This window comes from Aedes albopictus, chromosome 2 (assembly GCF_035046485.1).
Source record: "Aedes albopictus strain Foshan chromosome 2, AalbF5, whole genome shotgun sequence".
Lineage (NCBI taxonomy): Eukaryota > Metazoa > Arthropoda > Insecta > Diptera > Culicidae > Aedes > Aedes albopictus.
In genome coordinates this window covers 146268661-146282691 of record NC_085137.1, presented here as the reverse complement: position 1 = coordinate 146282691, position 14031 = coordinate 146268661, and the positions used below count along the sequence as shown (strand labels likewise).

At 44.3% G+C, this 14031-nt stretch overlaps 3 protein-coding genes and 1 long non-coding RNA gene across 4 annotated transcripts; 1 reads left to right on the top strand and 3 right to left on the bottom strand.

Annotated features, from left to right (window-relative positions):
* Window positions 1-1573: 1573 nt before the first annotated feature.
* Window positions 1574-3755, bottom strand: LOC109411284 (uncharacterized). Its single transcript, XR_002130372.3, has 2 exons — window positions 2031-3755; window positions 1574-1963 (listed from the first exon to the last, which is right to left on the bottom strand). It is a non-coding gene; the product is annotated as an uncharacterized LOC109411284 (long non-coding RNA).
* Window positions 3756-6385: 2630 nt separating this feature from the next.
* LOC115258680 (uncharacterized) lies at window positions 6386-10477 on the bottom strand. The gene is made up of 2 exons (XM_062855082.1): window positions 9974-10477; window positions 6386-9906 (listed from the first exon to the last, which is right to left on the bottom strand). The coding sequence occupies exon 2, from the start codon at window positions 9007-9009 to the stop codon at window positions 6688-6690; it is 2322 nt and encodes a 773-aa protein (XP_062711066.1). The 5' UTR covers window positions 9010-9906; window positions 9974-10477; the 3' UTR covers window positions 6386-6687.
* Window positions 10478-11046: 569 nt separating this feature from the next.
* On the bottom strand, window positions 11047-11917 carry LOC109429333 (protein G12-like). Its single transcript, XM_029876776.2, has 3 exons — window positions 11531-11917; window positions 11308-11474; window positions 11047-11232 (listed from the first exon to the last, which is right to left on the bottom strand). The coding sequence occupies exons 1-3, from the start codon at window positions 11877-11879 to the stop codon at window positions 11125-11127; spliced, it is 624 nt and encodes a 207-aa protein (XP_029732636.2). The 5' UTR covers window positions 11880-11917; the 3' UTR covers window positions 11047-11124.
* A 349-nt stretch (window positions 11918-12266) lies between these two features.
* On the top strand, window positions 12267-13108 carry LOC109429251 (protein G12-like). The gene is made up of 3 exons (XM_019705167.3): window positions 12267-12647; window positions 12705-12871; window positions 12939-13108. Exons 1-3 carry the CDS (start codon window positions 12299-12301, stop codon window positions 13044-13046), a joined length of 624 nt encoding a protein of 207 aa, XP_019560712.2. The 5' UTR covers window positions 12267-12298; the 3' UTR covers window positions 13047-13108.
* Window positions 13109-14031: the final 923 nt, after the last annotated feature.

Here is a 14031-nt window from a genome sequence, read left to right as displayed (position 1 = left end):
ACTGTCGTAATGCCACCTTAAAGTCGATGGACAGGTGATGTGTTGGGATTTGGTATTTGCGGCATTTTTGGAGGATTTGCCGTACGGTGAGATCAGGTTCGTTGTCGAGCGGGCATCGACAAAGCCAGCTTGATAACTTCTCACAAACTCATTCACTTTAGGTGGAAGATGGCCAAAGATTATCTGGAATAGCTCTTTGTAGGCGACTTCCGGTAACTGTTTGGTCTCCCAGATCCGGATTATTAGCCGGTGTAAATAGGTGGCCAACTTTTCCGGGTCCATCTTGATGAGTTCCGCTCCCATATCAACTTTACCAGCTGACTTATTGTTCTTGAACTGCTGGATAGCATCCTTAACTTTCCTAAACGTGGGAGTTGACTCGTTCTTGCTCCCTGCTGTACTAACGTAGTATTTTTTTCCGCTGCATTGGTCCTGCATATCTGCGCTCCCCGCACCATTTAGATGTTCGCCGTAGTGCTACTTCCCCCTTTTGATCATCTCACATCCGTCCGTCGAGATGGTCCCGTCCTACAAAGATTCTTCCAGGAACCCGCTAAGAAAGCTCTCCTGAGATTCCCTGGGATTACTTTAGTGATTCCTCATGGGGTTTCTTCAGAAACTCCTCCAAGATTCACCTGATAATTCCTTCTGTAGTTCTTTCAGAAACAACTTTAGGGATTAGTTTGAAAATGCCTCCAAGAACTGTTCTTGGGATTCCTTCAGAAATCCCTCCTGGAATTCTTTCAGAAACTCCTCCAGGAACTGTCAGAGATTTCCTTAGGAATTTCTCTCGAAATTGCTTCAGAGATTCCTCGTGGGTTTTCTTCAGGAACTGCTAGAGGGATCCCTTCAAGAGTTCCTTCACGTACTCTAAGATTCCTTCATGATTTCCTCGGGAATTTCAGCGATTCCTCCAGTTCTTCCTCCTGAGATTTCTTCAGAAATCCCTTCTGAAATTGCCTCAGGGATTCTTCTCAAACTCCTACAGGTATTCGTCCAGAAATTCCTCCAGGAATTTATCTAGAGATTCATCAAAGAATTTCTTCAAAGATTCATCCATAGAGATACCTCAAGGAATTTATCTAGAGATACCTCCAGGGATTTTTCCATTGATTCCTCTAGATTTCTCCAGATTCTTCCAGATTCCTAAGATGTCTCCTGAAAGTACTTTAGTGATTCTTGAAAGAAATCTTCCAGGAATTCCTCCAGGAATTTATCTAGGAATTCCTCGTGGAATTCATGCAGAGATTCTTCCACAAATTCCTCTGAAGATCAAGGAAAGGAATTTCTCTAGAGATTCCTCCAGGATATCCTACAGGCATGTCTCCAGGAATTTCTCCAGGGGTTTCTCCAGGCAATCCTTCAGATATTCTTCTGGAGAATCCTTTAGGAAGGGATTCGTCTAGTAATTCCTTCTGGAATTCCTTTGGAAATACCTCCGGGCATTCCTCGAAGAGTTCATCCAAGGATTTTTGCAGGGATTCCTCCAGGAATTGTTACGCTCAAAGGGGATAATCCCGAGACGCTCGCTGGGGACTAGACCTTACAGGCCTGGCCACCAGGGGTTCCCAAACTCTTGGTCACAGGGTCGGCTCTTCGCGATGATCAGAAGTCCAAACACTATTAGCTATTTTCCACAGTTTATTATTAACTTACGGGTGTACGTGTGGGTGTGTAATGCGGGGCCGGCCGGCGGGAAGGATCACTCTGGTGGTTCTCAACGGGTGCTAGCTGCTCACTCGCCGTCGCAGATGGGATGGCTTGAAGGGGTATTAGCGTGCAGAACGTGCTCGAGGAACGGGCTCCCAATGTCGGTGTTGGGCGTAACTATCACGGAGGAAGCAGCTCAGGGTTTGGAAATGCCTGGTCGTAGAAATGGCTCTCCACGTGCTTCACCGGGTATCGTCGTACCGGCAGGCAGGTATGGCGACGCTAAACGGTCCTAGCTGATACCAAATGGGTCCTAAAGGGATTTGGGGAGGTTTTAGGGTACACGAATGCCACTTAGGTTTGTTCACCGTTTGGTTTACCTGACTCTTGCGGATATCTAGGCGAGGATAAAATCTTCTCCACTGTATAACTGACTAAATTGTCACTTCTATTCACTTTGTAGAAAAAACGTCTGGATTGCTCCGAGTCTCAAGTGGAAAAGACCGACTTGTTCCTACTTTCCTTATGGCATACCCAATTCCTTACCTCCCCTTCCCATTTCCCAGCCTCCATTCCCCTCTCCGTAGCCCCTCCTTTCAATCCTTCCAATCGTTGTTCCATTATCCAACTGATCCTCCCACTTTGTAGGTGTTCTGTGTGTTACGTGTGTTATGTGTGTTACATTTTAATGTCCTTTTTAAATTCACAGTTGAACTTCGGGAGTAGGCCTAATATTTTAGCTACAGTTACAATTACAATCCATCTTTCATACAATATTGTGTACAATAAACAAGTAAGCCTTACGACAATAATTCGTAACGAACAGTATATACATATGTTCTCGCTCTCCACCTAACCACCTACGATTCGCTCAGGAGTGGATCCTAGGGTAAAGTACCCGAAACGGTAACACTACCCCACACTCCCCATAAAAATAAATTGATTTATCAATTTATTTTACTAAACATTTATTAACCATTTTCCTCAATTTATTTCAGAAATCAACTGTACAGCTGGACTCCCAGGGTTGGGCTTGCCTTTCGCAATTTTCGTATTCGTAAGAGTAAATATTCCGAAGCTAAGTCAACTAAATAGAAATTCTTGTCGAAATTTAGACAAGACCATTTATTAGCGTCTTTACCCTAATCTCTCAGTAATCGGCCTTCCTCTTCCTTAATCTCAACTTTATTGAGAGGGAGAATTTCGACCGACCGTTGTCTATCTCGGCTAGAGCTGTACATGATAAAGTGGAACTCAAGCAATCTATTGGCATGGTGGCTGTTGCAAAAGGACTACGTGTGATGGAGGGCGGTTTTTAACGTGTTGATCAGGCGAAATCTAAAGGCAAATTTTACAGGTGCTGCTCATGACATCATAGGAAAAATGAACGTTCAAAGTTTTTCTGTGCTTATCAAAGTTTTCCATTTATCCGTTCTAATATCCGTGACCAGTTTTCCTTTAATTAAGCGTACTACGACATCAGGCAGCAAAACTATTGCAATTTGTGTGTGGACTGAAGACTATAAACTGTGATACGAATACCTATAAACAAACTACTACATTGACAATCAAACACCGAATAGACTGACCTTGAACTTCATCATACTCTAGAACCTTTTTATCTCTGTTCCCAAAAAGGGAAACTACAACACATTCGTAGATCACTGTATGTAATGCATTTTACAGCTTTTTCTCTCAAAAACCGACATTTAACAATATAACGAATTCTACGTACAAAAAAAAACCATCTAAATCAATGATGCAAACAGCGAACAACTTTAATAGAACCCAACATGCATTACACCTACCAATTAATTATAACATTTTGTACTATTTACAATTCAGAAGGTTCATCTACCTCGGCGTTCCCTGGCCTTAGGTCAGCCGCTGAGGAAATTCCTACATTTTTGCCAGAACTATCTTCCAACTCATAAGAGCTCGTTCCGCGGCGGGCCACCACGGTACATGGAATATACATCGGTCCTAATTTGGCATTATAAGCTTCTCCTGCTGAAGACTGTGCGAAGTTTCTTCGGAAAACCTTCTGTCCTACTTCGTAAACAGGAGCTGGATTCTGAAATAGCAGATTGTAACTCCTACTACTCTTTTCGTGGGCTCGCTCTAGGTTTTTGAAAACCGTATCAAAAATATTGCGATCAATTTTGAGTTTCTGATCCACTCTTTCTCTTTCCGAAAGGGGCTCAGTATCTACGTCGAGGCGATGCTCAACGCCGTCAGCGACAATCTCATGTCCGAATAATACCCTATACGGCGTAAACCCTGTTGAAGAGTGTCGTGTATTATTGATCGTATACTCGATCTCTGAGATACGAGTATCCCACAGTCGCTGATTTGATTTTACGTACGTACGAATACACGCATTTATACTGCGATTCAGTCTCTCCACTGGGTTCGCCTGACTGTGGTGGCGTGCATTTGCCCAGTGTTGTACGTGATATCGATCGAGGAAGCTCTTAAATTCTTTGCTTAGGAAGCAACTGGCATTGTCCGTGATAAGGATCTCCGGCACGGAATATCTACGGAACCAATGCTGCTCAACCAGGCGGATTATGATCTCCGAAGCGATCTTTTTAACTGGGAACAACATTTTCCACTTGGAGAACATGTCCATTAACACGAGCAAGTGCGTATTTCCAGCTTTGCTACGCGGTAAGGACTGGATAAAGTCCATGGAGAGGATCTGAAACGGTTTTGTGGTGAGGCGCTGCTTTCCCATCTCGGGATGCTGTGAAATGTTTGAGGGCTTAAATTCTTTGCACTGTTGGCAACTTTGGACAAGTTTCTTAGCCGCTTGTGCCATGTTTGGCCAGAAATATCTTTGTCTCAACCGGTCCAACAGCTTTTCGTACCCTATGTGGAAAGCCGATTCATGCTCTTTTTGGAGGATTTCCTTCCGAAGAGCCTCGGGTACGCAAAGTTTCCACTCGTACCGATAATCGAAAACTTCCGTTTTCGTCGGCACAAATTTATATAATTTGTCATCTTCGATTCGGAAGTCAAGGTTTCCCTCCGGATTATTTTTAACTTTCTTGAGCAAGTCTTGATACCAGTCGGTATCGGAGACTTCCAGTTCCTCGACTGCTCGAGAGAGGGCATCAGGGATTATATTGTCCCTGCCTCTCCTATGCCTAATTTCCAAATCATACCCCTGAAGGTCAATGCTCCACCTGCTTAGACGGGAAGATGTTTTCCATCTCCCGTTCATAATGTAGGTAAGAGCCGAAGCATCGGTCAACACTACGAAATGCATCCCCTCGATATATGGGCGAAATTTCTCGATCGCCGAGAGTACCGCCAGGCCCTCTTTCTCAGTGGCTGCATAGGCTTGCTGAGCTGGAGTCAGTTTTTGCGAGTAATACGCAATGACTTTCTCCCCGGCCTCGTGCTCCTGGGTCAGCACGGCGGCTATGGCACTGTCGCTAGCATCGGTCTGGATTTGGAATGGTAAGCTAAAGTTCGGGTTGCTCAAGATTGGAGCAGATATGAGACACTCCTTCAGGCCAATAAACGCTTGCTCGGCTTCATCATTCCAAATGAGACATTTGGGTTTCTTTCTGAGCAGGTTAGTGAGTGGAGCACTCATCTCACTAAAAGAGGCAACGAAACGTCGGTAATAGTTTGCCATGCCCAAAAATCGGCGCAAGGCACGAATTGAACTCGGACGCTCATAATTGAGAATAGCATCGACCCTTTCCGGGTTCGGACGAATTCCCTCGGGTGTCAGTATGTATCCCAAATAGGGTAACTCAGCCACACAAAATTTAGATTTGTCGAGGTTTATTGTTAAATTCGCAGCCTTCAGTCGCTTAGCTACTTCCCGAAGACTGCAGAGGTGGGCCTCGAATGTGTCGCTTACCACGACGATGTCGTCTAGGTAAACGAACACATTCGGTTCCAGTTCACCATAGCCAAGTACCTCATCCATAAGCCGTGACAGACTGGCAGGGCTATTCACGAGACCGAAAGGCAGTCTGGTGAACTGGAACAGTCCTCTTCCCACCACCGAGAAAGCCGTATACTTGCGTGAGCCGACGTCGAGCGGAATCTGGAGAAAGGCTTTCGTCAAGTCGATTGTGGTCATAAATTTACTAGCTCCTAGTCGGCTCAGTATCCGGTCTTGGTGGGGTAGAGGATAGGCATCCCTCTGTGTTCGTTCGTTCAGACGCCGGGCGTCTAAACACAGTCTAACATCGCCAGAAGCCTTGACCACTGGCACAGTACTGAGCGACCAGTCACTGTGACTTTTCTCTATCACCTTCTGTGATAGAAGCTTGTCAATTTCCTGGTTTATCTTCCTCTGCATCTCAGGAGAGGTTGGGTAAGGGTTGATTCGAATTGGCGGGGCTCCCTTGTACTCCTCTTTCAACTCGATTTTATGAGTAATCAAAGGTGTGACGTCAAGGGTCTGACCTTCGATCGCCACCTTGAAGAGTGATTTCACTTGCTCCAGCTGAGCTTTTTGCTCTTCTGTGGGATCGTGCGAAGACTCTTCCCCGCAACTACCTCGTGTACTCTCAACCTCGTCAATTCTAGCAAGCCCTTCCTCTCCTTGCAAAGTCGGTTGTATGTGAAACACTCTCCAAAAGTCTTCAAAGCCCAAAATTAGCCTCTTTCTAAGTTCGGGTGCCACTAGTGTGGGAATGATTCGTGTCTCATTGTGAAATGTGATCGGTAGGTGAACGAGACCTTTTACAGGGACGTTTTTCCCCTCCGCGGTTTTCACTGAAGCAGGAGTAGGATAGATTTTCAATTTTAAAGCCTTGATCAGCTTTTCGGAGCCGGTTCCCAACACCGATCTCTGGGCCCCGCTATCCAAAAGGCCGAGTATTTCTACTCCCAAAACATTTACCTTTGCAAAAGGCCTGCCATCTCCCTGGACATGGACGAAAATTTCATTTAGATCGTGTTCTGAGTCATAATCGGTAGCTGAAATTGGCTCGAAGCCGCACGAAGTTAGTTGTTGTACAATTTGGTTCGAATTGGGAGGGTTTTCGTGATCGGAATCAACTTGCCTCCTCAAGCTGATCCTTTGCTGTTTTTTTGGCAAACGGGACACATACTAGTAAATACGTCCAGAAAACCGCAAACATGACAAAATTTGCTCTTCGGCTCGGAACACTCGACATAGTGGTGTCCGTGTGTCCGGCAATTATAGCAAGTGCCAATAGGTGGTCTCCTATATCGCTCGACTAATGCCTGCATCGTACCAGTAGAAGACCCTTCCATAGGAGGTAGCTTCTGGTCCACTCTTCCCTTATCACTTTCTTTCCCTACCTTGTCCGCCTCTCCCTTTCCTTCTCTCTTTCCCTCTCCTGGGTTCTTTGGTCTGGAGGATTGATGTTTGCTATTGGTGAAAATTCGGGTATTATTTCCAGAGTTGCCAGTATTGCCTTTCTCTCTGTTCGACGTAATTTCACCAACCTGGTTATTCCGTGAACGATTTTCATTTGTTTTCTGGAGGAAACTGAAATTTTCATCAATTTTCCTGCCATACTTTTTCAATTTGCTCAGGGACCTGATCCCTGCACCAGTCAAAGCATTTTTGTAATCGTGGCGCATATTACGCCAGATTAAATCAAACTTTCTTCTCTCCGACAACTGTTTTGTCATCGACTGAAAGATTTTCTGCATGTCGTGGAAATAATCTGAGAATTTTTCACCTCGGGTTTGGCGTCGACTGGTAGCCTGAATCTCAAGTTGGAAGTCAAGATCGGGTGGTAGAAACTCGCGTTTTAATTCCTTCTTTAACTCCGGCCAATTCTTAAAATCCCCATTGTCAATACCATCGATGTACCAATCTTTGGCACGACCGCTAAACAAATGAAGCGCTGAGCGAAACAGCTCCCTATCTGAAATGTCTTCGGATCGACACCGCATTTTGACTTCCTTCAAGAATTCAGCCAATTTCCGCCCTTCGTCCTTACCATCATATTTTAGCCTCCACTCAGCTACTGGGATTCTCTTAATTGCCTTCCTACTCTTCTTATGCTTCCTCTTTGACCTCTTCTTTTTCCTCCTTTCCTCTTCGGTTGAGCTTGTATAGGTGCTAGAACTCAAACTCGAAGATTCTGTACTCTCAGAGGAATCAGAAGAGAGAGTTTGTTCAGACGAAGTGGAGCTTCTTACTTTCTTCTTTCTCTTCTTAATTTCTGACCTTCCGTTATCTCTTTTCCGTTGTGAACTTTTCAGACCCCTCCTTTTCTTTCCCTTTCCGATCGATTGATCATCTTCGTCAGAGCTATCCTTGGAGCTCACTAAGTCCTCGGGAAATTCTACTTTCTTTCTACTCTTTCTTTCATCGTCGGAAGCTTTTCTAGGCTTGCTAGAAGAAGCTGCGAATTTCTCATGGGTTTTTGGTGGTTCAATTCTGGGTTCAATTTCACATTCACTTTCAGATGACGTTGATTGATCTGATGGAGACGCATGGTCTGTATCCAGCACTGGAGTGGAGTCATTCTTGGATTGTTTCAAATTCTCATTCAATTCACTCAAAAGTTTTTCCAGATTCTGTTTCCTTTTTATATGAGATGCCATTTCTTTTATCCTTTGTTGTTCTGCAAGTATTTCTTGCTCTCGTTTGAGCCTCTGCTGCTCTGATGTATGAACAACAAAATCTTTGAATGCAGAGATCAAATGTTCGAAATCCTTCTCTTTTCCTGGTTCGTATTCATTCAGTTTTTCCATAATTTCATCAGTTCGTTTCTTCGAAAGTTCCATTTCATGCATTCTCCGCGATGTTGTATTCGTCGCCCCTCCACATGCCTGATCTAACTCTCCCCCATCATCCCCACCTTCGAGAGTAGCAACCGTATCGTTCAGGGTTGCGATCTCGGTGCGTACCTCTCCTAAAACTTCGGATATTTTCTCTTCCAACGGGATTTCCTTAGTTGTATCGCTGACTAGGTTCGGTAAATCAAAATAATTGGTCATGATCTCGTCTATCTGGTTTTCGATGTCACTAATCTCTGCCAAATATTTCCGAGCGTCGGTTGCTCTCGCTAGCTGATTAATCCTCACACGGTAGTGAACCACGCGGGTTCTCAATTTCTGTCTTTGCCTCGCATCGGCTTTGGGATTCTCATATATTCCGCGAATGACCCGAATTCGGGATCTCACTATCTCAATCTCTTCCTGGGCAGTTCTCCACGTCCTAGCGAAGGCCGTAGAGTTGATACCCCTACTTCGTTCCTCTTTCATCCTATCTTTTAACTTTCGTCGCTTCACACTATCATGGTCATCGAAATGGAAAAGCATGTTCCTGATCAAGAGTTCGTGCTCAACCTCGTCTATCGCAAGGTGAGACACATCAATATTTCGGTAGGCCGTCTGCAAATCCATTGCACGGCTCTTCTACCACAATCACACTGCCAATGATATAACGCTTGTGAATTCTCACAGGACCGAGAGATATCGGTCATCGAAATTTGTTAAATTAGCTAGTTGAGCTTGGTTGAGTCAAGACCCATTAATGAAAAGAAAATTGAAAAATAACCTAGAATTTGTTCGCGTGCAACTACCTATTTAGTACACTTTGTATCGAATTAAATACTCTAAACGACGTTCGCGCACTAGTAGAAGCACAGCTCTCGCAGTAATCTCCGCAGAAAGCGTGGCTCGCACTACACAGATCAAATACCCTACCTATTCACCACTCCGAGCAAATTTTGGTTGTTTGTCGCTTATCGTATAGGCAATCTTCTCCCTAACCTATCTCACTCCCTTTGGACTTCTGATCAGTATCGCGTTTCTTTAAGCTGGGCGCCAATTGTTACGCTCAAAGGGGATAATCCCGAGACGCTCGCTGGGGACTAGACCTTACAGGCCTGGCCACCAGGGGTTCCCAAACTCTTGGTCACAGGGTCGGCTCTTCGCGATGATCAGAAGTCCAAACACTATTAGCTATTTTCCACAGTTTATTATTAACTTACGGGTGTACGTGTGGGTGTGTAATGCGGGGCCGGCCGGCGGGAAGGATCACTCTGGTGGTTCTCAACGGGTGCTAGCTGCTCACTCGCCGTCGCAGATGGGATGGCTTGAAGGGGTATTAGCGTGCAGAACGTGCTCGAGGAACGGGCTCCCAATGTCGGTGTTGGGCGTAACTATCACGGAGGAAGCAGCTCAGGGTTTGGAAATGCCTGGTCGTAGAAATGGCTCTCCACGTGCTTCACCGGGTATCGTCGTACCGGCAGGCAGGTATGGCGACGCTAAACGGTCCTAGCTGATACCAAATGGGTCCTAAAGGGATTTGGGGAGGTTTTAGGGTACACGAATGCCACTTAGGTTTGTTCACCGTTTGGTTTACCTGACTCTTGCGGATATCTAGGCGAGGATAAAATCTTCTCCACTGTATAACTGACTAAATTGTCACTTCTATTCACTTTGTAGAAAAAACGTCTGGATTGCTCCGAGTCTCAAGTGGAAAAGACCGACTTGTTCCTACTTTCCTTATGGCATACCCAATTCCTTACCTCCCCTTCCCATTTCCCAGCCTCCATTCCCCTCTCCGTAGCCCCTCCTTTCAATCCTTCCAATCGTTGTTCCATTATCCAACTGATCCTCCCACTTTGTAGGTGTTCTGTGTGTTACGTGTGTTATGTGTGTTACATTTTAATGTCCTTTTTAAATTCACAGTTGAACTTCGGGAGTAGGCCTAATATTTTAGCTACAGTTACAATTACAATCCATCTTTCATACAATATTGTGTACAATAAACAAGTAAGCCTTACGACAATAATTCGTAACGAACAGTATATACATATGTTCTCGCTCTCCACCTAACCACCTACGATTCGCTCAGGAGTGGATCCTAGGGTAAAGTACCCGAAACGGTAACAGAATTCCTCGAGGATTTCATTCAGGGACATTTCCAGGAATACCTTCAAGAACTTCACCAGGAATCACCCCAGGAATTCTTCCAGAAATTCCTTCAGGAATTGGTCCAGGAATTCTTGCAGCAATTGATCCAGGAATTCCTTCAGAAATTCCTACGGAAATTTCTCCAGAAAATCCTCCAGGGATTCCTTCAGAAATTCCCCCCGGAATTCCTCCCGCAATTTATCCAGGAATTAGTCCAGGTAATCCTCCCGGAGTTTCACCAGGCATTCTTCCTAAAGTTCCTTCAGGAGTTCATCCAGGAATTCCCCAATATTTCATCCAGGCATTTTTCTAGGGAGTCCTTCAGGAATTCCACCAAGAACTCATCCAGGAATTTCCGCAGGTATTTCTTCAGGAATTCCTCCAGGGATTTTGGAGGGGGCCCCTCTAGCTACCCAAATTCTTATTACCTATATTATATGTGTCAGAATTTCAGCTGTACTTCAAATAAATAATATGGGTAAGGGATACATTCCATCAAAAATGAAACAATGACAAAGATTTTACATTAGATGATCACTTTTTATTCATACAATTAGAACAGTTCAACTACGTTGTAGTTTTCCAACGTTTCAAATTCTAGTATTTTCCCCAACCGAAGAATCCGGCCACGAGATCGAAGAATGCATCAACGTCCAGTCCGTAGTTTCGCAGCTTCTGCAAGAATGCCTGAACTTCCTTGGAGTTCTGAAAAAGTAAATGAAAATGTTCGAAAGTAGACACGAATTCGAAAACAAAAACATAGTTTTGTTATCAACTTACATCATGAAGTTCGACAAACTTATGGTAATCCAGGCTGCGCAACTTCTCGAAGAAAGCCTTGAACTCGGGGCTGGTCTTCAGCTTCTCCTCGAATAGAGCTTCGAATTTCTTCAACGGCAACAAATCAAACACTTCATCGACGAATCCGGTCACACCTCCCGTTTTCACTGAAATGTTGATCGTTGTCCAATTTGCATGCTTAAAAATAATTCATTCTACTTACAGCTCTTGACAGCAGGCTTAACATGGTGCAGTCCAAGGAAATCGGCAACCGTGTTCAAGGCATCGTACACAGCCAAATCAGCATCTTCCAGGTAGTTCAGCACGTCCTTGACTTCCTTCAGCGCGAAGAATTGATCCCAAACGGCGGAGAATTCCGCTCCCTGCAGGTAGCCGAAGAATTCCTTGAACTCCTTATCGGTAACGAGGTATTGAAGAGCTACGCCGACCAATTTGTCAACTGGCACAAGATCGACGAATTCCTGGAAATCGTCCTTCAGGGCACGACTGTCCGGGATAGCCGAGGCGGTAGCGAATGCTACCAGAGCAGCGAGAACGAAGATGGTTTTCATGACTGGGTAGCTGGTTGAACTGAATAAGGTTGGAAGAACACTGATGTTTGGATGAAGGTTGACCAAATGCTTATATAGCTATATCTATGGGACAAATAGAAACCACTTGGAGAATTGTAGACATCAGTAAAGCCAGGTGCTTGACGTGAATCAACTGGATTACCAACTACTTGAACCTGAACAGTGGTCATTTACTCCGTAATAAATTTGGTCTCAAACGTAAAGTAACAGCTTACTAATATTTTCCTTCCGACTATAAATGTTAAGTGGTTAGAGACGACCGAGCATATCCCTTGTTGAGTACCCACTTCAAAATCTAGTTGCTAGTGCTCGAAAATAACGTCGAGACTATAAAAGCTTGCTATTCCTTCCCAATCGTCAGTATCGCCTGAATCCCCAAGTAGATCCAAACCAAAAACATGAAAACTATCTTCGTTCTCGCTGCTCTGGTAGCATTCGCTACCGCTTCGGCCATTCCAGACAGTCGTGCTTTGAAGGACGACTTCCAGGAATTCGTCGATCTTGTGCCGGTTGACAAACTGGTCGGCGTAGCTCTTCAGTACCTCGTTACCGATAAGGAGTTCAAGGAATTCTTCGGCTACCTGCAAGGAGCTGAATTCTCCGCCGTTTGGGATCAATTCTTCGCGCTGAAGGAAGTCAAGGACGTGCTGAACTACCTGGAAGGTGCCGATCTGGCTGTGTACGATGCCTTGAACACGGTTGCCGATTTCCTTGGACTGCACCATGTTAAGCCTGCTGTCAAAAGTTGTAAGTAGTTCGATTCTTTTTCAGAAATGTAAATAACATAAAGATTAATAATTTCAGTGAAAACGGGAGGTGTGACCGGATTCGTCGATGAAGTGTTCGATTTGTTGCCGTTGAAGAAATTCGAAGCTCTATTCGAGGAGAAGCTGAAGACCAGCCCCGAGTTCAAGGCTTTCTTCGACAAGCTGCGCAACCTGGATTACCATAAATTTGTCGAACTGCACGATGTAAGTTGAGAACAAAACTTTGATTTTTTTGATCCCGTGTAACTTTGGAACATTTTTGCTTTATCAGAACTCCAAGGAAGTTAAGGCATTCTTGCAGAAGCTACGAAACTACGGACTGGACGTTGATGCTTTCTTCGATCTCGTGGCCGGATTCTTCGGTTGGGGAAAGTACTGAAAGAAAATAACAATTGGAGCTTAAGGTTCAAATAAAACGTGATTAGACATTAAAATATCTTAGCAATTTGTTTATTCTTGACTTAGCATTAAGATGGGACAGGTTTAAGCGCTATTGGTTGTATCTCCACTCCTTACATTGCGATTTTTCTTCTGTCTTGCATAATGGAAATGTCTTTATTATCATCATGATGATTTCCTTCGACAGAGAGAACTGCAAAATGGTCATTCGATATTAAGCTTTTGGAATCAGTTACCACTTACCAGTGGATGAGTGGAACATTTTCCAGGTGATTCAAAACAGAATTGTTTGACCGGTTTATCTTATGAACAACTCTTAGATTTTTATTCGGATTTCTGAAAGTTTCTAACGAATTTATCAAAAGAAAGTTGGTAGAAAAGATTACTTCAAACATAAAAGTATTCATACGAATCACCGAAAACACGACTCACATCATTAGATTTTCCACCCCATTAGCATGGACCAAATTGCCTAAACCTCACTGCACCACCATGCAAAGAAGAGACACAAGCATTCATATGCTAAATCAGCCGGTTTCCTTCTATGGAAGTACAGGTTAGGTATCCACAAAAACGACATCCGGATCAAATCGAAACGAAGCCCGATTTTCCGAGCAAGGACAGCAAAAGATTCCTTTCGATTTAGGATAACGAATTGGCTTTCAGCAGTTGTAGGAATTCACATTCGTTATTCATAAGCAACGCAAACCGAGGCAGTTCATTTTCAATTTTTGCCCCATTCCAGTGGAAGTTCCTAAAACTGGCAGTAGTGTGGAGCGGAGACAGCGAGCGGTGGTAGCCTGGGATGCTGCAAAAGTTTTTCTCCCCCGTTTGGAAAGGTCAACTTCTTGTTCGGAAACGCTTATCGGACTCAGCCCGAAAGCAAGAGGGGACAAATTTATCGCAAACAGATTATTCCATTTATGACTTTGTGTCAAGTTTTGGAAAATATGTTTCTCCTCCTT

Bases quoted from the DNA above. Each gene is read 5' to 3' on its own strand.
- LOC115258680 (XM_062855082.1), bottom strand. From the start codon at position 9,009: ATGGATTTGCAGACGGCCTACCGAAATATTGATGTGTCTCACCTTGCG.
- LOC109429333 (XM_029876776.2), bottom strand. From the start codon at position 11,879: ATGAAAACCATCTTCGTTCTCGCTGCTCTGGTAGCATTCGCTACCGCC. The intron at 11,475-11,530 runs GTAAGTAGAATG...TCAACATTTCAG, and splicing joins TAAGCCTGCTGTCAAGAGCT to TGAAAACGGGAGGTGTGACC. The intron at 11,233-11,307 runs GTAAGTTGATAA...TTACTTTTTCAG, and splicing joins AGTTTGTCGAACTTCATGAT to AACTCCAAGGAAGTTCAGGC.
- LOC109429251 (XM_019705167.3), top strand. From the start codon at position 12,299: ATGAAAACTATCTTCGTTCTCGCTGCTCTGGTAGCATTCGCTACCGCT. The intron at 12,648-12,704 runs GTAAGTAGTTCG...TAATAATTTCAG, and splicing joins TAAGCCTGCTGTCAAAAGTT to TGAAAACGGGAGGTGTGACC. The intron at 12,872-12,938 runs GTAAGTTGAGAA...TTGCTTTATCAG, and splicing joins AATTTGTCGAACTGCACGAT to AACTCCAAGGAAGTTAAGGC.